Genomic DNA, 25,145 nt, shown 5'->3' on the forward strand with positions numbered 1-25,145 from the left:
GGTTAAGGGTTCTGCATTACCATAGCTGTGGTGTACATTGCAACTGTGACAGGGGTTCGGTCCCTGGCCTGGGAACATCCACAGGCCACAAAGTGTGGCAAAAAAATAAAAAAGCAAGAGAAAGAGACTGAATAGCTTATTAGGATCAGCTGAGACCAACTTACTTTACAGCCTTTTTAGCTTGAAAGATGTCACCAAAGAAAAGTGAGACTGCCAACACTTCAGCAATACCTAAAGACCCTCTCTAGTGTAACCAAACTGATCATCAAGTGCTTCAACTGCCAGTGGCTCTACTGACAACTACAAAATGTCATTCTTTTTTTTTTGTCTTTTTGCCTTTTCTAGGGCCACTCTCACGGCATATGGAGGTTCCCAGGCTAGGGGTTGAATCGGAGCTGTAGCCACCGGCCTACGCCAGCCAGAGCCACACCAACGCAGGATCCGAGCCGCAACCTACACCACAGCTCACGGCAACCCACTGAGCAAGGGCAGGGATCGAACCCTCAAGCTCATGGTTCCTAGGCGGATTCGTTAACCACTGCGCCACAACGGGAACTCCCAGAATGTCATTATTTCAAAGAGACATCTTGGGAGTTCCCATTGTGGCGCAGTGGTTAACAAATCCAACTAGGAACCATGAGGTTGCGGGTTCAATCCCTGGCCTTGCTCAGTGGGTTAAGGACCTGTTGCCGTGAGCGGTGGTGTAGGTCGAATATGCGGCTCAGATCCCACGTTGCTGTGGCTCTGGCATAGGCTGGTGGCTACAGCTCCAATTAGACCCCTAGCCTGGGATCCTCCAAATGCCGAGGGAAGCGGCCCTAGAAAAGGCATAAATACAAAAAACAAAAACAAAAATAAAACAAAAAACAAAACCAAACAAACAAGAAAACCAGAAATCAAAGAGAAATCTTCTTAAAATAAAGACTCAGTCCTTAGCCACTGGTTAGCAAGGGAGGGCCACCTCATTACCCGCAATGCAAATGTTTGGAAGGTACCTTTGGCCTTACACCCAAAAAGCCACTGCAGTTCGGGGCTCCACATTTGCAAACAGTCTTTCCATTTCCAAGACATTCTAGGTTGTAGTTGAAGGTAAGTTCAGTGCCTGCATAAGAGACAATGACAATATTAATATCTGTGATTTTAGCTACATTTCTGTATTAATCACAAAAGATACTGACTTATAAGAGAACAGATTAATTTTTTTTTTTTATTTATTTTTTTGTCTTTTTGCCATTTCTTGGGCTGCTCCCACGGCATATGGAGGTTCCCAGGCTAGGGGTCGAATCGGAGCTGTAGCCACCGGTCTATGCCAGAGTCACAGCCATGCTGGAATGAGCCTAGTCTGTGACCTACACCACAGCTCACAGCAACGCCAGATCCTTAACCCACTGAGCAAGGGCAGGGACCGAACCCGCAACCTCATGGTTCCTAGTCGGATTCGTTAACCACTGACCCACGATGGGAACTCCCCAGATTAATTTTTAAAAGAATAAAAAGACATATTAACTCTAATCCTATCATATTAATAAAAAATTTTTTTTTGGTTTTGTCTTTTTAGGGCTGCACCCGTGGCATAAGGATGGTCCCAGACCAGGGGGCTAATCGGAGCTGCAGCTGCCAGCCTGTGCCACAGCCACAGCCTTGCTAGATCTGAGCCTCGTTTGTGACCTACGACCACAGCTCACAGCAACGCTGGATTCTAAACCCACTGAGCAAGGCCAAAGATCGAACCCGCAACCTCATGATTCTTAGTTGGATTCGTTTCTGCTATGCCACAATGGCACTCCTTAATAAAATTCTTACATAAATAAATTCTAATCCTGCAATGTAGCCAGCTAATATAATTTAATAACATGAAAACTTATATGACTTAATATTTAAAGTAACTTTTTACTTTAGAGGTGTTAATTATCCTAAGCTATTTTTTCATTTTTTTCTAACCACGCAGATTCAAAATATATTCTTTCATAACCAAAAACCAACAACAGTATACTGTACATTGATGGGACCAGGCACTGGGAAAGCAAGTATGAAGGAAACCTGTCAGTTTGTACCAAGGTAAGCACATCTTCCCAAGCAGCACTCAAGGAGATATCTCAATACAAAATAATACCAGAGAGTTCTAGACCATAGACCTAATAAGCCCTGGCTTTATATCCCAGTTACAATACAATCTGTGTGATGTGAGCCAAAGACTTCACTTGTTAAGTGCAGAAATAACAATCTCACAAGCTTATTGAGAATGACACAAAATGCACACAGCAATAATATGTAAACATTAACAGATGTACAAATTTAAGGTACAAAATGTTGGGAGTTCCCTGGTGGCCTAGTGGGTTAAAGATCTGTTATTGTTAATGCTATGGCTTGGATTACTGCTACGGTGAGGTTTGACGCTTCGCCTGAGAACTTGCAAATGCCGTGGATACAAAAAAAAAAAAAGTTCCCCTTCTTTTGTTTTAAGAGTCGCACCCGTGGCATATGGAGGTTCCTATAGGGGCTAGGGGTTGAATTGGAGCTGTAGCCGCTGGCCTACACCACAGCCAAAGCAACACCAGATCCAAGCCACGTTTGCAACCTACACCCAGCTCATGGCAACGCTGGATCCTTAACCCACTGAGAGAAGCCAGGGATTGAACCTGCGTCCTCATGGATGCTAGTTGGATTCGCTTCTGCTAAGCCATGACAGGAACTCCCTAAAGTCCCCTTTCTGATACAAGTATATTCATCAAAATTGAGAGCAAATAAATCATATAAACATTCAAATTCAAAAAGTTAGGGATGCTGTATGTATAGCACTGGGAACTGTATCTAGTCACTTATGATGGAGCATGATGGAGGATAATGTGAGAAAAAGAAGGTATATATGTAGGTGTGACTGGGTCACTAAGCTGTAACAGTATAAAATTGACAGAATACTGTTAATCAACTATAATGGAAAAAATAAAAATCATTAAAAAAAACTGCTCTAAAAAAAGAGAAACATAACATATAGAATTTTATACACGCATTCAAAGATGTTGTCTCTGAGTGGGGGTAATGTTTACTGTTATGGTAAAAATGATAACAGAATGGGAGAAAAATATTTGCAATAAAGTGACCAATAAGGGGTTAATCCCCAACATACACAAAGAGTTCATGAAGCTAAATTAAAACCAAAAAGACCCAAAAAATCACCAAGCTCATGTAAAACTTGGCCCATCTGCAATATGCCAGCAAGTATGCATCCAAGTTCAGAGAAAACATAATCTAAGGTTTAAAAATCAAAAAATAAAAATCAGTAAGAAGGAGTTCCCATTGTGGCACAGCAGAAACAAATCCTTGAGGATGTGGGTTCAATCCCTGGCCTTGCTGAGTGGGTGAAGGATCCAGCACTGCTGTGAGCTGTGGTGTAGATCACAGATGTGGCGTGAATCCTGAGTTGCTATAGCTGTGGTACAGGCTGGAAGCTACAGCTCTGATTCGACCACTGGCCTGGGAATCCCCATATGCTGTGGGTGTCGGCCAAAAATAAAAAAAAATTAAATTAAAAAACCCCAACCCCAAAAAGGACAGACATCTAAGTAGACATTTCTCCAAAGACAACATACTGATGGCCACAAGGAACATAGAAAGAAGTTGATCATTATTAGAGAAATTCAAATCAAAACTACAATGAGGTATCACCTCACACCAATCATAATGGCCATCAACACAAAAAGTCCACAATCAATAAATGAGGAGGACAGTGTGGAGAAAAGAGAACCCCCCCCTATGTAAATTGGTACAACCACTATGGAGAACAGTATGGAGGTTCCTCAGAAAACTGAATATAGAACTACCACATGATCCAGCAATCTCAATCCTAGGCATATATCCAGACAAAGCCATTATTCAAAAAGGTACATGCACCCTAATGTTCATTAGAGTACTATCTAAAAGAACCAAGACATGGAAGCAAGCTAAATGTCCACTGATGGAGGACTGAATAAAAAAGATACAGGACATATATATGATGGAATATCACTCAGCAATAATAATGAAATAATGCCATTTGCAGCAACACAGATGAACCTAGGGATTATCAACTAAGTGAAGTCAGTCACGGTAAGACAAACATCATGTGATATCACTTACATGTAGAATCTAATAAAAAATAACATAAAGCCAAAAAACAGTGTACAAAGTGGTAACTGTCCAGTCAAAATTATAAAAACACGGAGTTCCCATCGTGGCACAGTGGAACTGAATCTGACTAGGAACCATAAGGTTGTGGGTTCAATCCCTGGCCTTGCTCAGTGGCTTAAGGATCTGGCGTTGCCATGAGCTGTGGCATAGGTCGCAGATGTGGCTTGGATCCTGTGTTGCTGTGGCTGTGGCTGCAGGTGTAAATCTGATTTGACCCCTAGCCCAGGAACCTCCATAAGCCACAGGTACGGCCCTAAAAAGCAAAAAAAAAAAAACACAAAAAAACAAAAAAACTGTCAAAACCTGGCAAGATTTCCTACTGCAAAATGACATTATTTTCTGTCATTGAGACTAATCAATATATATAGTTTTCCATCTAATATTGTAAAGAGATTATTATTTATTTGCATAAGCAAATTATAAAGGGGCTGGCTTACATTTGGAGTCCAGATGGTACTAGAATCACTTGTGACCTGCCTGGTGAAAGGCTTACATTAGGAGGGGCCTACAGAAACCAAGACTAACTAACAGCAGGGTCATATCTCACCTGTAACACCCACTATGAACTTACTGGACTGAATGATGGATAATTCTATGTACATTAATTAATAGTATTTAAAAATTTACGAGCATAAGAGTTCCCATCGCGGCTTAGCAGTAACGAATGCAACTAGGATCCATGAGGATGCAGGTTGATCTCTAGTCTTGCTTCAGTGGGTTAAGATTTTGGTATTGCCATGAGTTGTTGTGGTATAGGTTGCAGATGCAAGTCAAATCTGACATTGCTGTGGCTGTGGTGTAAGCCAGCAGCTGCAGCTCCCACTCAATTTCTGGCCTGGGAAGCTCCATATGCCTCACATGCAGCACTAAAAAGACCAAAACAACAACAACAACAAAAAAAACAGAGACAGAAGAATCAAAGAGATAGAATTGTGGTTGCCAGGGGCTGGAGGGAGGGGTAAATGAGGTACTGTTTAAAGGGTATCTTTAGTTGAGGAAAGTAAAAAGTTCTGGAATGGACCTTGTGATGGTTGCAAAACAATGTGGATGGAGTAAATGCCATCAAAAAGTACACTTGAACAAATGGCTAGGAGTTCCCGACGTGGCACAGCAGAAATGCATCCGACTAGGAACCATGACGTTTTGGGTTCAATCTCTGGCCTCGCTCAGTGGGATGAGCAAGGATCCAGCGTTGTCATGAGCTGTGGTGTAAGTCGCAGATGCAGCTTGGATCCTGCATTGCTGTGGCTGTGGCTGTGGCTGCAGCTGTAGCTCTGATTAGACCCGCAGCCTGGGAACGTCCATATGCCTCGGGTGTGGCCCTAAAAAAGAAAAAAGAAAAAAAAATGGCTAGAATGATAAACTTTATGGGCAGAAGATCTAAACAGACAATTCTCCAAAGACACACAGATAAGCAAAAAACACATGAAAAGATGTTCAACATCACTAATTATTAGAGAAATGCAAATCAAAACTACTATGAGGTACCACCTTACGCCAGCCAGAATGGCCATCATCAAAGAGTCTACAAACATGGAGTTCCCATTGTGGCTCAGTGGTTAATGAACCCTACTGGTATCCATGAGGATGTGGGTTTGATCCCTGGCCTTGCTCAGAAGGTTAAGGATCCAGTGTTGCTGTGGCATAGGTCAGCAGCTGTATTTCCATATGCCACGGGTAGAGCCCTAAAAAGACAAAATGACAAAAAAGTCTACAAACAATAAATGCTGGAGAGAGTGTGGAGAGAAGGGAACCACCCTCTTACATTGTTGGTGCAACCACTATGGAAAACAGTGTGGAGATTCCTCAAAAAACTAAAAACAGAATTACCATTTCATCCAACAATCCCACTCCTGGGTATCTATCCAGAGAAAACCACGATTCAAAAAGACATATGTACTCCAATGTTCATTTCAGCCACTATATACAATAGCCAAGACATGGAAGCAACTTAAATATCTGTCCATCAACAGAGGAGCGGTTAAAGATGTGGTACATATACACAATGGAATATTACTCAGCCATAAAAAGGAATGAAATAATAGTATTTGCAGCTACATGGATGGACCAAGAAATTATCATGCTAAGTGAAGTTAGTCAGACTATGAGACACAAAAGTCATATGCTCTCACTTACATATAGAATCTGAAAGGGACAAAATGAACTTATTTGCACAACAGATCCTGATTCACACACTTTGAAAAACTTATGGTTACCAAAGCCATCGGTTGGGGGGTGGGGTGGGCTGGGCGTATAGGGTAGAAATGCTGTCAAATTGCGTCATGATGATCATTGTATAACTATAAATATAATAAAATTTATTCAGTTAAAAAATGATAAACTTTTTTATGTATATTTTACATAACCTCAACAAAAAATACCTAGTACATGCCACATACCACCTAGAAAGTCTTTTATGTATCCCTAGGAGTTTGTTAACTTCATTTTGGATTACAGAATATAATAAAATCTGAAATCCCATTCCTAGCTCCAGAATCCTTAAATGATTCTTACCTGCTTTAATGTCACTCAGAGCAAAAAGACCAACACGGGTATCTCCATTTACGGACCACTTCTGTGTTTCACAGTTGGGCTGGCAGCAATGATTCATGAACCGAGCATAGTTTCCTTTGGGACCAGCATCAATAATCCGGTCCTAGAATTCCAAGAGATGATGTTCATCAGACCTCCTAAGACTCCATTATTACTGATTAAAACTAGAGTATTCTCACTAACAAGCTGGAGTTCCTATTTGTATTTTATTTTCTTCTCTTTTTTCTTTGGAGTTCCTATTTGCCAAGTTTGACTCTCCCCGGAGTGATTCTCAGCACTACTATCTTTGGAATAGCACCTTGGAATCTGTTAGAAATGCAAATTCTTGGGTTGCACTTCAGATATACTAAAGCAGAAACCCTAATTCTCAGAATGTTGTGTTATAATAAGCCCATTAGATAATTATAATATATGCTGAGGTTTGGGGACCACTGTTCTAGAAGGAGTAGCTTAGTTCTGAACCATCATAAATCATCTAAGATTTTTAATAATGATTTCAAGCCCTCATGCCAAACAAAGATAAGAATATCTTGAGGTAAGGATCTCACAAATCATAAAGATACATCTTGATAATTAAGTTTCATGCCAAGAACGATATATTATAAAAGCTAATGGGGTGTGGGGGACTTAGCAGAACCTAATATTCATGTACAAAGAAGAAACTCAGTATACACAGAAGATAAACACATTAGGATATTGGAATTAGAAAATAAATACTAATTCTAGACACCAATGAAATCCATCAGAAATTCCAATGACTGGAAAACTGCGTTCTATAGTCAACTTATATGCCCTTCTCAAGGAACTAATTAAATAATAACCAAAGTTTCTCAATCTGTAAAATAAAAAGTAAAAATTATTATTCATTTTTCTGGCTTCAAGTCTTAACCTGTAGAAATTACACTGAAAGACATAATGACTCACTTATGTTGGACAGTTGAAAAATGTTACCAAAAGCAGCTTTACTGCCTTCTGTCATGGATGTATAGCTAGAAATGAGCAACCTTATTACCTAACCTCCAAGTCCCTGATAAAGCATTTCCTATGAACATGGGAGAAAGACACTGTTTTGGGCAGTGTGTGACATGCCTAAAAACATAAAACTATGACAACACTAACTCACAATCTTACAACAGTGGAAAAAGCACTTTCTATTACTTACTTTGTCTAGAGTTAGCATATAAAAATTAGTGATATCGTGTTCTTGGGCATATCGGATTCGAGCTCTGCACTCTTCTTCATCTATTAGCTCACCCACATATTCATTCACAAATTCACCCTGGAACAAGAAATAGCTCTTGACTTAAATGGTAAAAAGTAAAACTATGTTCACATTATACCTTATTTTTAAAAAATTAATGAAAATAACAGATCAAAAGCAATTCCTGTATATTTAACTAGTCACTTAAACAAAAGTTTATTCAAGAAATAATACAAACAACTATATGACAAGGAGAACAATCTCCCAACTCCTACCAAAGCCAACAACAGAAAATGGGAAACACTTAAGATCAACCAAAATGGAAGTAAACTAATGCTCCACTATAAAGGGGATATGGATGGTTGATCACTTTATCTGCCAAAGAACCTAAAAGTCAGTTCCTTTAAGCTATGTTCATTTTCCCTGGGGCATGCCCTGTCTACTGTCCTTCCACATATGTCAAACCACTGTCCTCCTGACTCACTATAATATAACCATACTGGCTTCCAATCATGCTTTCCCTTCTACCTGTGGTTCCTGAACACTCAACTGGCCTAAACCAACGACTGTCTCTCTCTCTCATCTTTGTTTTATTTTTTGTCTTTTTAGGGCTGCCAAGTGAGGCATATGGAGGTTCCCAGGCTAGGGGTTGAATCAGAGCTATAGCTGCCAGCATACACCATAGCCATAGCCACAGCCACGCCAGATCTGAGCCGCATCTTCGACCTATACCACAAGTCATGGCAATGCCGGATCCTTAACCCACTGAGTGAGGCTAGGGATCGAACCTGCATCCTCATGGATTACCAGTTAGATTTGTTTCTGCTGAGCCACGACGGAAACTCCCCCTCTCGTTTTTTAATGGTGGCACCTGGGACATATGGAAGCTCCTGGGCCAGGGATCGAATCGGAGCAACAGCTGCTGGTCTATGCCATAGGCTGTGGTAATACTGGATCCTTAACCCACTGAGCGAGGCAAGGGGTTGAACTTGCACCTTCATCGATACTAGTTAGATTCTTAACCCGCTGAGCCACAACAGGAACTCCAGTCTCAATTTAAAACATTCTCAGAGACAAGCTAGTTTCAGGCTTTTTGCCACGGTAGGTAATTATTCGATGTCTCTCCCCATATAGAATAAAAACTTTATGAAAGCATAGATCATGTCTCTATTACTGAACACTGCATCTGCAGTGACATACCAGGCACACAGTAGATAAAAAATAGCTACTTAGAAAATTTTACTGGAGTTACTGTTGTGGTGCAGTGGTTAACAAATCCGACTAGGAACCATGAGGTTGCGGGTTTGTTTCCTGGCCTTACTCAGTGGGTTAAGGATCTGGCTTTGCCATGAGCTGTGGTGTGGGTTGCAGACATGGCTTGGATCCCGAGTTGCTGTGGCTGTGGTGTAGGCCAGTGGCTATAGCTCCAATTAGACCCCTAGCCTGGGAACCTCCATGTGCCACGGGAACGGCTCAAGAAAAGGCAAAAAGACCAAAAAAAAAAAAAAATTTAAAGCAAACTTTAGTAAAATACTTCAAAAAGCATAACCAGAGTAAGATTTACACCATTAAAATGACAAGTATAATTTTTTTCTACTCAAAGACGGTACAACATTAGAGAAGGCCTAATCCTCTTTCCCATCATGTTCCATGAACCCAAACCTTTGTTAATGCAGCAGCTTGGGTTCAATGTCTGGCCTGGGAACTTCCACATGCCATGGGTGCAGCCAAAAAGTAAGAAAAAATTCAAAAAATAGATTTTATTTTATTAGTAAGTGATGAATCTTTCTGTATCATGCTCTCTGTATCCTCTCTCAAATATAGGCTCTAGAATTTTCATGAAAGAGCAGACAAGGCCAAAGTATGAGAATTTCCTTCATTTTTTATCATTCTCCTATAGTAAACATGATCAATACTTGAGCTTTAGAAATAAAGGAGAGCCTCTAGATGAATATGGCAAGACATAATAAAGTTAATTGTTACATACCATGTTATTTCCCTCCCTGATCAATTTTCTCATATTCATCAAGAATTACTCATGTAAGCAATTGCAAAGAAATAGGAAAAATTCTGAAAATTAAGAAAAGTTTTCTTTACCTTTTTAATATCTGTTTTTGTCCTGAGACCCCAGCCCCTCTGTAATGTGCGAAAAATTTCAACCTCTGGATACTGGCGCTTAGTAAAGCACTGGTTTTGGCAGCGCCCTCCAGCAGGACATACTGTGGGGTGGCACTCATAGAGTAGCATGCGGTTTATGCACTCGGAATCTATCCCACAGGGGTTCTCATCAGTAGCTTTACAGTTGCAACGGGGAATTTCAGACAAGTCTGCAGTGAAGATCTGTACCCTGCCAATAGGACGGTTAACCTGGAGAAGAAACACACATTATAGTATTGCAGGCAAGTCAACATAAGACAATTCAAGACCTATGAAAGGCAGATTTCTATTCCTTAAAGTTGCATGCCACATTTTACATGATTTTGAACTACCAAGATTTAGCAGGATTATTTACAATAGCTAAAATGTGGTAAAATAATGGATTATGAAGCCAAAAAAGGGAAATTCTGACACATGATATACAACATGGATGAACCTAGGGGACATGATGTTAGAGGAAGTAAACCAATCAATACAAATACCAATTTTTCTTATATATAGAGAGAAAGTAGAATGATGGTTGTCAGGTGCTAATAGGAGGGAAAATGTGAAGTTATTGTTTAATGGGTATGGATTTCAGTTTTACAAAATGTAAAGAGTTCTAGAGATGGAAGGTGGCAAGGGTTGAATGCATTTAATACCTTTGAACTATATGCTTAACTAGGGTTGAGGTCAAAAATTTTATGTCTGTATTTTACAACAATTAAAAAATTGCAGGCAATAAAGATTTAGCCAACTTGACATAAAGCCTCACCTGATAAGCAAAATACAAATACCACAAATTTTAAAAATATCATTTCCAAAAAACCTGTAATTTCAAAGCTGGTAGGCCAAGTAAATTGTAAACTGGGTTTCTCCTATTGCCACATGGTGGCGCCACGTTAGCTCTTACATTAAAATATAATAATAATCACCTTAAAAAAATTTTTTTTCTTTTTCTTTTTAGGGCTGTATCTATAGCACATGTAAGTTCCCAGGCCAGGGATCAAACCCACATCCTCACAGACACTATGTAAGGTTCCTAACCTGCTAAGTCAAAACAGAAATTCTTCAATCTGAATTTCAGATAAACAGTTTTTTTAGTTTAAGTATGTGCCATGGAATATTTGGCACATACTTAAACACACCAGACTCTAAAAATGGTGGCAAAATTGATCTCCAAGTGAAGACGTCATTTTTTGTTTGTTTGTTTTTGTTTTTAGGCTGCATCTGTGGCATATAGAAGTTTTTAGGCTAGGGGTCAAATTGCAGCTGCAGCTCCTGGCCTATGCCACAGCCACAGCAACATGGGATCCAAGCCACGTCTGTCACCTACACCACAGCTCATGGCAACACCAGATCTTTTACCCACTGAGCAAGGCCAGGGATCAAACCCGAATCCTCATGGATACTAGTCGGATTCTTAACCCACTGAGCCAAAAACAGCAACTTCGAAAACCTCAGATTTTAGAAACACAAGGAAAAAAAGTAAGTACACAAATAAAGCATCTAATGACAGAGAGAGAGACAGAAATACAGCCTTTGAATTAGGAATGATGTTGTAACAAACATTCTGCAACAAAAACTTGGATGATCTCATTTTGTTAATAGAGCTTAAGGTATTCTCTCATGTGGCCTGACACTTGAGCACCAAAAGCAACTTGAATAAAAGCTTTTTAAAAAGAGTTTTCAGTAAATACTAAAGTGTCTAATAAATTTATTCCTTACTATTTCTTTATCTTTACTTCTGTAAACTATTTATAAATATGACAATGTAAAAAATACAAAGGGCCTACTGGACTCAGATGATAAATAGTGATGACTCCTACCAGATACACAAGTGTTAGGTACACCTAACATGAATCCTTGTGACCTTAGGAATCCTAGTTATACTAGTCACCTAAAATATCTTTACTATCAGCCACTAGAAGATTTACCATGTGTTGTATTGTTCACACTGCCTCAGGGACATTTATTATTTTTTATCATAGCTCTTTGGTCCCTTTCAAACCACAAGATGTTGACTCTGTGAAAAGAACCAATTCTAATCCACTTGTATGAAAAGACTTTCCAAAGAAAGCAACAAGACTATATCAACAAACTACTGATTTTATAAAGTGCATACAAATGTGCTGGAAATGTTGCTCTGGCACTTTCTTCTTAACTTCCTTTAAGCTCATACCTCAACTAAAAGCAAATGTGCTTGTGCTTCCAGTTCATCATGAACAGAGTGGCAAGCAGGCAAGCTTTCTGTATACAGGGTCTATCCGAGAGAGGGTCTCCTGAGGTCTTTTCTCACCTTTATATGTTTATAAGGTGGTGGCTTCTTGTCATTCTTTCGATCTTCCTGAAGCTGTCTCAGCTCTTTTTGGGCCTTTAACTCCTCAAACCTTGCTGCAGCTTCCTGAAGAGCTAATAAAACACACAGCAATATCATTTCATCTCTGGGTAGATATTTACTTCCCTTTTTTCTCCTTTAAAATTGGAGAAAATTCATATTTTAGACAAAAATCTAAGAAGTATATATGATTTCTATTTTCAAGTAAGTTGTAGTCCCCAGGGTATTCAGCTATGGCATTAAAATAACATATAATGGCACTATTCAGACTATCAGCTTCAGAGGAAAATTAAAAACAAAACAAAAAACCACACAGGACATCTCCTAACAAGACTGTATCTAATCAGCAAAATCACTGTCTTTAAGCCTGTATCTTTCCTCAGCCCTGAGTTTTCTGCTTCAACAAATAATGTACCTCCTATGTGTCCAGGAATAAGGTGGAAGAATTCAAAGTTGAAGTTTTCCTTCCCCTCTTGCCTTCTCTAGACTACCTATGCCACTCTTGCTAAAATTCATTCTATAAATATCAACTATTAGCCTAATGATACAAAGACAGTTCTTCAAAGCTAATCTGCATTCAATTCATGCATTTTAAAAGATTAAAACGTTAAAAGATTGTACTATGTTAAAACAAAATTTTAATTCATTATTCTTTTTTTTTTTTTTTGCTTTTTAGGGCCATGCCCAAAGCATATGTAGGTTCATAGGCTAGGGGTCCAATCGGAGCTATAGCTTCTGGCCTAAGCCACAGCCACACCAGACCCCAACCTTGTCTTTGACCTACACCACAGCTCACGGCAACGCTGAATCCTTAACCCACTGACTGGGGTCAGGGATTGACCCCACAACCTCACAGTTCCTAGTGGAGTTTGTTTCCACTGTGCCGTGACGGGAACTCCTTAATTCATTAGTCTTGATTCAGGTTAAAAACTCTGAAAAGAGGGAGTTTCCGTTGCCGTGAACCATGGTGTAGGTTGCAGATGTGGCTCCCATCTGGCGTTGCTATGGCTCTGGAGTAGGCCAGCAGCAACAGCTTGGATTAGACCTCTACCCTGGGAACCTCCATATGCCGCAGGTGCAGCCCTCAAAAGACAAAAGACAACAAACAAACAAACAAACAAAAACTCTGAAAAGAACTCCAAATTTTCATTTTTCTCTGAGTCTTTCCCCATGCTCTGTTAATTCTTTAAAGAAAATCTCCCCTCTAATCCATCCTTTTTTCTCCATGTCCCTGTCACCATCTAGCGGAAATTATGTCGCCTGAAGCTGTTCTCTCCTTCCTTCATCCTATTATTCGACTGTGCCCTACCCAGTTTATCTACTTAGTGTCTTTCTAGTACCCATCATCCTCTCCACACCATGCAGTTTCCTGTGAAAAGACTCTCATCATCTCTGCCTGGAGCTATTAAAAACATTCATCTCATTGACATTCCTTTCTACAGTCCTGATAGTCTACTCAAGTTGAGATTTCTAAAACTGCTCTGACCATGTAACTTACCTACCTATTCAGTAAAACAGTCCAGTGCTCCCCAAATGCCATGCTTTAAACTACACCAAATACTTGGAGATCACTAACTAATCATGTTAGATGTGATGTGTGTTTTCATATATACTATCTTCTTTTTTCTTTCTTTTTAGGACTGCACCCATGGAATATGGCAGCTCCCACGCTACTGGTCAAACTGAGGCTGCAGCTGCTGGCCTACAGCAACATGGGATCTGAGCCACATCTATGACCTATACCACAGCTCATGGCAATGCCAGATCCCCAACCCCACTGAGTGAGGCCAGGGATGAAGCCCACATCCTCATGGATACTAGTCAGGTTTGTTACCACTGAGTCACCATGGAAATGCCCTATAATGTCCCCTTGTTACAACATTTTAAGCTATTAACTTCTTCACAGTCAGTGTAGGGATTAAGACTTTGGATTCTGGAGCCCAAACACTAGAGTTTGAAACCTTGCTCTATCACTTACTGGCACAGGCACCTTAAGCAACAAATTTAATTTCTATATGCCTCAGTTTCCTCATTTACAAGATAAAGATCATGGTATCTAACTTAGAGGGTTGCCAAAAAAATTTTCGCAGAAAACAAACATTGAACAGGATCTCACAAACAGCAAATGGCAATTATTATTACTATGGGTCTTCTTCAAAGCATCACTTAAACAAGAAGCCATCCATGACCTCCAAACCTCAATACCCAGCACCATTTTGCTTCCTCGTGGTCTGCTCCCATAGAATACCAAGCACACGCCTGCCACAACAGCAAAGAATGGCATTTCGACGACTGTTATCTGTATCCAATGCTCCCACAAAAGCATGTGTTTCTTGAAGGCAGAGGCAGCCAGCCAGTCCAGGTTCAAGGTACACAAAGAACAGAATCCCAGTGCTTTAGCAAGCTCAGACTTGGAATATTCCCTGCACTCCACCTTCTCCCCCACTTGTGGTGTTGGCCATTTCTGAGCAGACAAAGAAGTAGATCATCTGGTCCCTGACCATCTAAGACTAGAAGACTCAAGATCCAAATTCCTATAGTATTAGTATTGATAGCTCACATCTGCACAGAAGAAAGCTCACTTACTGGTAATAGGTAAGTAAGGACCCTTGAAATAACATGAGGCAAACAAAACCTCTGTTGAACTTTTTCTTCACAGATATCATTCATATGCTCCATCCAGGAAGTTTCACTTGCTTAGAATCCTTTCAACTCAACCCATGCACAATAATATCTTATACTTCAATATTATCCAAATATATTCAAATTTGAAAGGTTCCCAAAGCAACCTTTACTCATTTTTATAGTAAGAGAAACTGAGGTTCATACATGACTCAACCCCTTCTGGCCTCAAATGTCCCTACTCTTTCATTGCTAGTCTAGCTTACAAAAACCTCTTTGAATCAGAACATTTATCCTCTGCCCTTCCCTATCTAACTTTGCTGTATAATTTTTCGGTTAATTTTATTTCTTCCCAAAAAACTCAAAAAAAAAAAAAGAGAGAGAGAGAGAGAGAAAGAAGGGAGGAAGGAAGGAAGGAAAGACGAAAAGAGAGAAAGAAAAAAGAAAAGAAAGAAAACAAACAAACAAAAAACCCCAACATTCCCTGGAACAAATGTGCCTCTGTTAGAGATTATGGCCCTTGCCTAGCAAACTGCAATGTTTATTGTACAAAATAGTCCCAAAGCTCCAATACTTACTTGATGAGATGCTGAAAAAACAGAATTGATAAAACAAGAAATTTCCCTTAAGGAAATTCTAGTTAAGAAAAGGTTAGGTTCAAAAACAATGAATTACATGAGTTAATATCCACGCAAAATCTTGTAGCTTCAGCAACATACTGCTCCCAGAGGGTAGAACAAAGCTGCTAATGGAGCGAATGTAAATACTAGAACATACAATTCTACCAGACAGCAGATACTCTGGCAATAGAGGTCTGTGTTGGCCTGAGAAACAGAAGGGTTAAAGTTACCTTTTTTATATGTCCCGTCCACTCCTTTGCCCATTTTATCCTTGCTGCTCACATCTCCTTCCATGTAAGGAAAGACTCGGGCCTGGTGAGTCCACAGATAGTCATTAGACCCAAAGAAGAGCACAGGAAACTCTCCTACATCATGTCTCATCTTGTCAATATTGGAAGGTACAGCGCGAGGATGGCAGATCTCAGCTGGCCACCACCTGGAAAAGTTGAAAACAAAGAAGAGAACTTGTAGAAAGTTGCAAGGCATTAAAAAACACATTCTACTTTTGGGACAGGAATAAGGAATAACAATATCTAACCCACACTGAAGTCTGACCCAGGGCATCTTACAATCTAGAGAAGAAACAAGACCAAAGCCTAAATTTGCCCACCCTCACAGACATGCTCACATATAGGCATACACTCCCTTGACTCAGTTATTCTACTTTAAGGAATATATAAAAGGAGATAATTAGAGATATGAACAAAGCTTTATGACTATAATTTCCATTGCAAAATTATCTATAAAAATGAAAACACGCGAGTTCCATTGCAGCTCAGTGGTAACAAATTCGACTAGTATCCATGAGAATATAGGTTCAATCACTGGCCTTGCTCAATGGGTTAAGGATCCAGCATTGCCGAGGCTGTGGTATAGGTCACTGATGTGGCTTGGACCCTGAGTTGCTGTGGCGTGGGCAGGCAGCTATAGCTCCAATTTGACCCCTAGCCTGGGTACTTCCATATGCCTGGAGAGCAGTCCTTAAAAAGACACACACATAAAAAGAATGGAAATCTAGAAGCAATTTCAATGCTCACATTAAGGGATACAAGTAGCTATGGTACACTAACTACATGATGAAATACAAACTAGTCTTTAAGAAGGAAACCTATCAACAATTATTCAGGGTATAGAAAAATAACATGAAGAAATGACCTCTCAGGGGAAAAAAAAAAGAAAAAGAAATGACCTCCCCACTCCAACCTGCCTGGCAAAGCAAGTACATAAATTAGAACAACCACTTTTAAGAAGACAAACTGGCAATAGCTATGAAAGCTGGAAACCTCGACTAGTCTATTTGAGGACGCACTAGAGAAGCTCCTGTGCCTATACACCAAGAAACCCTGACAAAAATGTTCAAAGTCCAAACATGAGAATGGATAAGTAACTAAACCACATTTTATGATTATATAAAAGAATATTTTTTGGAGTTCCCGTCAGGGCTCAGAGGAAAAGAATACAACTAGGAACCATGAGGTTGTGGGTTCGATCCCTGGCCTCGCTCAGTGGGTTAAGGATCCGGCATTGCCCTGAGCTGTGGTATAGGTCACAGACGCAGCTTAAGATCCTGAGTTGCTGTGGCTGTGGCATAGGCTGGCAGCTGTAGCTCCGAATGGACCCCTAGCCTGAGAATCTCAATATGCCACAAGTGTGGCCCTAAAAAATATAATAATAATAAATAAAAAAAAAATTTTTAACAGTGAAGTATGAATGATGTAGAGCACCGCACTAACCATAATAAATGCAAAGAGCATAACAATGAATTAAAAAAGCAAGCTTTAGGAAAATACAACAATTCTTTTATTTAAAGGTCTAAATCATATAGAACATATATGTGGTAAACCTATTTAACTAGGCAAAGAAATAAAAAATACAAAATGCAGCACAGTGGTTACTTCTGAGGGTGGGAGAGAATTGATTCAGAAACAGTATGGAGGGAGCCTCCACGGTGGCAGTGAATTGCTATTTTTTTAATTGGGAGGTACACGCAGGGAGGTACATTTAAAATGCTACATATTATAATATCTTTTGTACATTCCATAGCCAATAAAAGTAATTTTAAAAATCAAAAGCAAGATACAAAACTGGATACAAACAATAATAAGGTCAACTATTTTGCTTTTTTTTCTTTCCCCGTAGGGTTGCAACCACAGCATAAAGGAACTTCCCGCGCCAAAGGTCAACTTGGAGCTGCGGATGCGGGCCTACGCCACAGCCACAGCAATGCCAGATCCAAGCTGCATCTGGGACCTACTTCACAGCTCAGGGCAATACGAGATCCTTAACCCACTGAGTGAGGCCAGGGTTCAAACCTACATCCTCATGGATACTAGGTGGGTTCATAACCCACTGAGCCACAACAGGGATGCTGGGCTAGCTATTTAGAAGGTACATGTATTGATATGTCTGTAAGTAAACATGCCAAAATGTTATCAATGTATCCTTGTGTGTGAGATTATGGGTTTTTCATTAATAAAACTTCTACAGACAATAAATATTATTCCTATAAGTATAAAACATAAAGCAAAGTTTTTTCTTCTTTCATAATGGAAAATTAACAGGGGAGAGGGTGATGTTTGTATAATCAGATAATTTTTAAAAGAGTTGTAGTTCCAACAGGCAAAAATAAATACATAACCTATACATTGAACATTTAATCTGTCTGAGGCAGAATTTATATGTGTAGCCATTTCCTGAATTATATACTCATGGGAAGTCCCTTTTTCTTCCCTGTTATTCCTCATCTATAAAGTTGGAGAACTTGGAGTTTCAGTTGTGGATCAGTGGAAACAAACCCGACTAGCATCCATGAAAATGTGGGTTTGATCCTTAGTCCTGCTCAGGGGGTTAAGGATCTGGTGTTGCAGTGAGCTGTGGTGTATGTCGAAGATGTGGCTTGGATCTGGCATTGCTGTGGATGTGGTGTAGGCTGGAAGCTGCAGCTCTGACTCAACCCCTAACCTGGGAACTTCCATATGCCACAGGTGCTGCTCTATAAAGAAGGAAAAAAAAAAGTTAAGCACAAAAAACAGGGGCTGGTTAAAGACTTGATTGCCAGTCTTCTTCATATTTACTCACCTGTATCGTCCAACTTTTACCCAGACAATTTCCCGGTAATGTGGCTTCTTGCCTGCCTTACAATCATTGCAATACCAGTTTCCTTCAGGGATATCAATGTTCAGGCATTCACGATGAAAAGCAGCAGGGCAAGAATCACAGCACAGAAGGCTGCCTCCTATGAGAATCAAAAAATCTACACTTAGAATCATAAGGCTGTGTATAAGAACTCAGCTGAAATAGCTTTTGCTCAGTTCCTAACCAATTATTTATCTCCCTGTCAAGGGCTTAGTAATTTAATTAGTTATGCAGGAATACTTTTCTACAAGAGTATTCCCTCTCCAATGTACCTGAACCACATCCCTGGGGGTTTATTAGATGCAAAGCAAATCATGAGACTGACAAAATTATGATAGGGAAACGCAGGCAGAAATAAACCTTTAAAAGTAGTGTATATGTACACACACACACACACACACACACACACACACACACACACACGCACACATGTGCATACAATTCTTTCTCATCACTAAAATACAAAACTCTATAATGAGAATATCAATGATACATAATGATGCCAGTATAAAGAGCACAAGCCTCAACTGATGTCAGATTTGAACTCAAAGATCATGTAATTTTAGGGAATTCACTTTCTGTTGCTAAGCTTTAATGTCTTCAGTGGTAATTGTTCTCTAAAATAAACAATAAATAAATAAGCAAAAAACTGCCTAGTAGTATACTCTCATAATAACTATGGGCCCTTCATAGGAAAATCTTTATAAATGCATAAACTTAATACATAAAAATATATCATACTAAAATGACTGAAATGTGAGAACAAGAAATTAGATACATGTTTCTTGGTAATGCACAAATAAGATTTAGCAGTAATAATGACAGCAAATGATACTACAGGATATAACAACTATAACATTTGTGATGTTCACTGGTGACAAATACCATAGGTACCTGCTGCCTAAACTTCACTCAGATATTAAGATCGCCCCACTCAAAGTTTTCAGATATCAGGTGAACTATATATACTATGGTGATGATGAATTTTTCACTTCATAAAACATTATTCCTCAAAGTGACTCAATTTACATGTCTGAATTCTCATGGTTGCAGATAATAAAGAATTTCAGGTAAAGTGAATTTGGATTTGGAGTTCTTTGGTGGCTTAGTGGTTGAGGATTCGACATTGTCACTGCTGTGGCATGGGGCCAGGGAATTTCTACATGCTAAGGCAAGAATAAAAATAAAGAAAACTCACATTAAAGGAATATAATAAATGCCTTATTTATCTTATTCAAGAAATTAGCATGCTTCAAATGTGCTAGACACAAGCACGTAAGATACTAAACAGTTAGTGAGAGATAAAGTCTTAAGGTATATGCCCATGTACATCCTGATCTCTTTTTCCTCGAAAAACCCTATGAAAAATATAATTTTGTGGGGAGTTCCCGTTGTGGCTCAGTGGTTAATGAATCTGACTCAGGACCATAAGGTTGCAGGTTCGATCCCTGGCCTCACTCAGTGGGTTAAGGACCCGGTGTTACCAGGAGCTGTGGTGTAGGTTGCAGACTCGGCTTGGATCTGGTGTTGCTGTGGCTGTGGTGTAGGACGGCAGCTACAGCTCCGATTAGACCCCTAGCCTAGGAACCTCCATATGCTGAGGGAGCGGCCCTAGAAAAGGCAAAAAAAAAAAAAAAGAAAGAAAAAGAAAAAAGTAATCTTGTGATACTATCCTTCTACAATATCTTTTATGTTTTTTTCTTTTTCCCCAATAGTCTAGAGAAGGCTCATAAAATAGGCTTTGGTGTATTTGTTCTGTTGGGGTCAGTGTTGTGCACTTGAAACCTGTGCATTCAACTAGGAGCTCTCCTTTCACCTCATGTGGTTATTCTTACACATTTTGTGGATGAGTCAAATAACCTTAGCATGAGACACTAACAGTGACATAAGTTTAACTGCCTCAATAATGGAATACCTTCTATAACATTCCTCTGCTTAGTTATCAGCTGAGTAACAATCTGATTGAGGACACAATGCCAAATACAGGGTTGAGGTAGAAAAATCCGCCTTTTTTTTTTAAACCGCCACTCATAACAACTAAGAATACATCATGTAAAATAGGACATGTGAATCAGGCCTTCAAAGAAGGCATGAAAAGAATGTGGTCAGAAGAATTACCAGTGAAGACAGGCTAAAGGTGGCAAACACAAGAGTTTTGAGGGAAGGACATGATGGAATATGTGCTAAGGGAGAATATAAAGAAAGAAATCAGGGAGTTCCCATCATGGCTCAGCAGAAATGAATCTGACTAGTATTCAGGAGGACGCAGGTTTGATCCCTGGCCTCACCCAGTGGGTTAAGGATCTGGCATTGCCATGAGCTCTGGTGCAGATCAAAGACTGGGATCTGGTATTACTGTGGCTTATGCTAGCAGCTAAAACTCTGATTCTACCCTTAGCCTGGGAACTTTCATATGCCATGGCTGTGGCCCTAAAAAGACGACAAAATAAAATAAAATTGAAGTATAGTCAATTTACAGTGTTTCAGATACGTAACAACATAATTTAATTATACATACATATATACACATTTTTTCAGATTCTTTTCCATTATAGGATATTAATAAAAACCTGAGTATAGTTCATTCTCTTAGTCAATAGGTCCTTGTTGTTTATCTATTTTATACATATTAGAGTATATCTGTTATCCCCAAACTCCCAATTTATTTCTCTCCTCTTTCCTTTTTGATAACCATAAGCTTGTTTTCTATGTCAGTCTATCTCCATTTCATAAATAAGTTCATTTGTATCATTAAAAAATATTTCACATATAAGTGTTGTCATATATTTGTCTCTGGCTTACTGCATTTAGTATGATAATCTCTAAGTGAAACTATAATGGCATTATTTCATTCTTTTTTTTTTTTTTGGTCTTTTTGCTATTTCTTGGGCCGCTCCCGCGGCATATGGAGGTTCCCAGGCTAGGGGTCGAATCGGAGCTGTAGCCACTGGCCTACGCCAGAGCCACAGCAACACGGGATCCGAGCCGCGTCTGCAACCTACACCACAGCTCACGGCAACGCCGGATCGTTAACCCACTGAGCAAGGGCAGGAACCGAACCCGCAACCTCGTGGTTCCTAGTCGGATTCGTTAACCACTGCGCCACGACGGGAACGCCTCCTATTTCATTCTTTTTTATGGCTGAGTAATGCTCCATTAATACATACACACCCCCCCATTTTTTTATCTATTCATCTGCTGATGGATATTTAGGTTGCATCCATTTACTCCTATAAATAGTGCTGCTATGAACATTGGGGTGCATGCGTCTTTTCAAATTAAGGTTTTCCTCTTCTCTGTAGGAAATCACAGGAGTGATATTGCTGGATCATATAACTATTTCCAGTTTTTTAAGGAATGTTCATACTGCTCCCCATAGTGGCTGCACCAATTTACATTAATACCAACAGTGGACAAGGGGGTTGACTTTTCTCCACACCCTCTCAGCATTTATTATTTATAGACTTTTTAATGATGGCCACTGTAACTGGTATGAGAATGTGATTTTGGTTGCAAATTTTGAAGAAAAATTTTCCTCAATTTTATTAAGATATACTTGACATACAATATTGAATAAGTTTCAGGTGTACGATTTGTTCATTTAATACATTTAAATATTGTAAAATTATTGCAACCATATGATTAGCAAAAAACTGCATTATATAAGTATCATTTCTTTTTTGTGGGAAGAGCACAGAAGATCTACTCTCCTAGTAACTTCCAGTATATAATCACTATGATGTACACTATTAGATTCTCAGAAATTACTCATCTTCTAACTAGACATTTATACCCTTTGACCAACATATCCTCATTTTCTCCAACCCCTGATAACTACCATATACTTTTTTTTTATGAGTTCGGCACTTAAAGACTCCATATAATTGAGATCATACAGTATTGTCTTGTTCTCTTTGAGATATTTCACTCAGTATGATGTGCCCAAGAACTGTCCATATTCACGCAAATTGGAGGATTTCCTTCTTCCTCGTGGCTGAGTAATATTCCATTATGGGTTTGTTTATATATTATCACATATATACATAAATATCACATACTCTCTACCCATTCATCTACTTTTTAAAAAACTAAAAAAATATTGATCTATAGCTGACTTAAACATCATGTTAATTGCAGGCATACAGCATAGTGATGCAGTTACACATACATATATACATACACACATACATATGTGCATGTATATATATTCTTTTTCAGAATTATTACACTATAGCTATTAGAAAAATACTGAGTATAGTTCTCTGTGCTATAAGATAGTTAGGTCCTTGTTGTCTATTTTCTCCTTCTTCTTCTTGCTTATTAGGGCCACACCTGTGGCATATGGAAAGTTCCTGGGATGGGGTCAAATTGCACCTGCAGCTGCCAGCCCACACCACAGCCACAGCAATGTCATATCCGAGCTGCATCTGCAACCTACACCACAGCTCACGGAAAAACGGGATCCTTAACTCACAGAGCAGAACCAGGGATTGAAGCTATATCCTCATGGATACTAGTCAGGATTGTAACCTGCAGAGCAACACCAGGAACTCTATTTATTCTCTTTTTAAAAACTTTTACCATATTTCTAAAACTACAGTTGGTTTACAATGTTGTGCCAATTTTTGCCATACAAGTCATACATACGTATGCATTCTTTTCTTTTTTTTTTTTTTTGGTCTTTTCTAAGGCCACACTCCTGGCATATGGAGGTTCCCAGGCTAGAGGTCAAATCGGAGCTGTAGCCACCAGCCTACGCCAGAGCCACAGCAACGTAGAATCTGAGCCGTGTCTGCAACCTACACCACAGCTCACAGCAATGCCGGATCCTTAACCCACTGAGTGAGGCCAGGGATTGAACCCGAAACCTCATGGTTCCTAGTCAGATTCGTTTCTGCTGTAACATGACGGAAACGCCATTCTTTACATATATATGCATTTGGATATAGTTTCCTGTGCTATAAGGTAGGGAGGTCCTTGTAGATTGTCTATTTTATATATAGTAGTGTATATCTATTAACTCCAACCTCCAATTTAAACCTCTCCCATTCCTCTTTCCTTTTTTGTAACCAGAAGATTGTTTTCTCTGTGAGTCTCTTTTGGAAATAAGTTCATTTGTTATTTGTTATTTTTTTTTCTGCCTTTTTAGGGCTGCACCCGAGGCATATGGAGGTTCACAGGCTAGGGGTCCAGCAGGAGCTACAGCTGCCAGCCTACACCATAGCCACAGCAATGCAGGACCTGAGCCTTGTCTGTGACCTACACCACAGCTCATGGCCACAGCTCATGGTATCCTTAACACACTGAGCAAGGCCAGGGATCAAACCCACAACCTCATGGTTCCTAGTCGGATTCGTTTCTGCTGTGCCACGATGGGAATGCCTGTTATTTATTTTTTAGATTCTACAACTAAGTGCTATCACATATTTCTCCTTTGGCTTATTTCACTCAGTATGATAATCTGTAAATCCATCCATGTTGTCATAAATGCCATTATTTCATTCTTTTTAGGACTGAATAATATTCTAATAATTTAATAACACTCCATTGTAATAATAATACTCCACTGTAATATTAAAATTATTGTAATAATTCCATTGTAATACTAATATTCCATTACTACATCTTCTTTCTTTTTTTTTTTAATTTTTTTGTCTTTTTGCCTTTTCTAGGGCCACTCCTGCAGCATATGAAGGTTCCCAGGCTAGGGGTCGAATTGGAGCTGTAGCCACCGGCCTATGCCAGAGCCACAGCAATGCAGGATCTGAGCCGAGTTTGCAACCTACACCACAGCTTACGGCAATGCCAGATCCTTAACCCACCGAGCAAAGCCAGGGATCGAACCCGCAACCTCATGGTTCCTAGTCGGATTTTTTAACCACTGAGCCATGACAGGAACTACACTACATCTTCTTTAATCATTCAACTGTGGATGGATACTTAAGCTGCTTCCATGTCTTGGCTATTATACACAGTGCTGCTATGAACACTGGGAACATTGTATCTTTTCGATTTATAGTTTTCTCCAGATACATGGCCTAGAGTAGGATTGTGAGATCATAAGGAAGCTGTACTTTTATTTTTATTTATTTATTTATTGCTTTTTAGGGCTACGCACAGCGCACATGGAAGTTCCCAGGTGAGGGGTCGAATCAGAGCTGCAGCTGCTGCCCTATGCCACAGCAACCAGGGATCTGAGCTGTGTCTGCAACCTATACCACAGAACACAGCAACACTGAATCCTTAGCCCAATGAGTGAGGGCAGGAATCAAGCCCACATCCTCATGGATACTAGTCGGGTTTGTGACCTGCTGAGCCATAAGTGGATCTCCTATTTTTAATTTTTAAAAGATACTACCCTTCATAGTAGCTG

General features: G+C 39.6%; 1 protein-coding gene across 8 annotated transcripts in view; it reads right to left on the reverse strand.

Moving 5' to 3' along the window:
- Nucleotides 1–25,145, reverse strand: part of NSD1 (nuclear receptor binding SET domain protein 1) — a 157,081-nt gene that overhangs the window by 10,034 nt on the left and 121,902 nt on the right. For 6 of the 8 annotated variants that reach the window (XM_047778011.1, XM_047778005.1, XM_047778006.1 and 3 more), the window contains 7 exons: nt 18,716–18,872; nt 15,868–16,073; nt 12,357–12,469; nt 10,019–10,288; nt 7,883–7,999; nt 6,682–6,823; nt 996–1,102 (listed from right to left, as the gene is read on the reverse strand). In XM_047778011.1, coding sequence (XP_047633967.1) covers nt 996–1,102; nt 6,682–6,823; nt 7,883–7,999; nt 10,019–10,288; nt 12,357–12,469; nt 15,868–16,073; nt 18,716–18,872 — 1,112 coding nt within the window. Of the gene's footprint in view, nt 1–995; nt 1,103–6,363; nt 6,468–6,681; nt 6,824–7,882; nt 8,000–10,018; nt 10,289–12,356; nt 12,470–15,867; nt 16,074–18,715; nt 18,873–25,145 lie in introns of those variants that run through there. The other 2 variants (XR_007134496.1, XR_007134497.1) reach the window with 2 other exon arrangements.

This window comes from Phacochoerus africanus, chromosome 4 (genome assembly GCF_016906955.1).
Source record: "Phacochoerus africanus isolate WHEZ1 chromosome 4, ROS_Pafr_v1, whole genome shotgun sequence".
In the NCBI taxonomy this organism is placed as follows: Eukaryota; Metazoa; Chordata; class Mammalia; order Artiodactyla; family Suidae; genus Phacochoerus; species Phacochoerus africanus.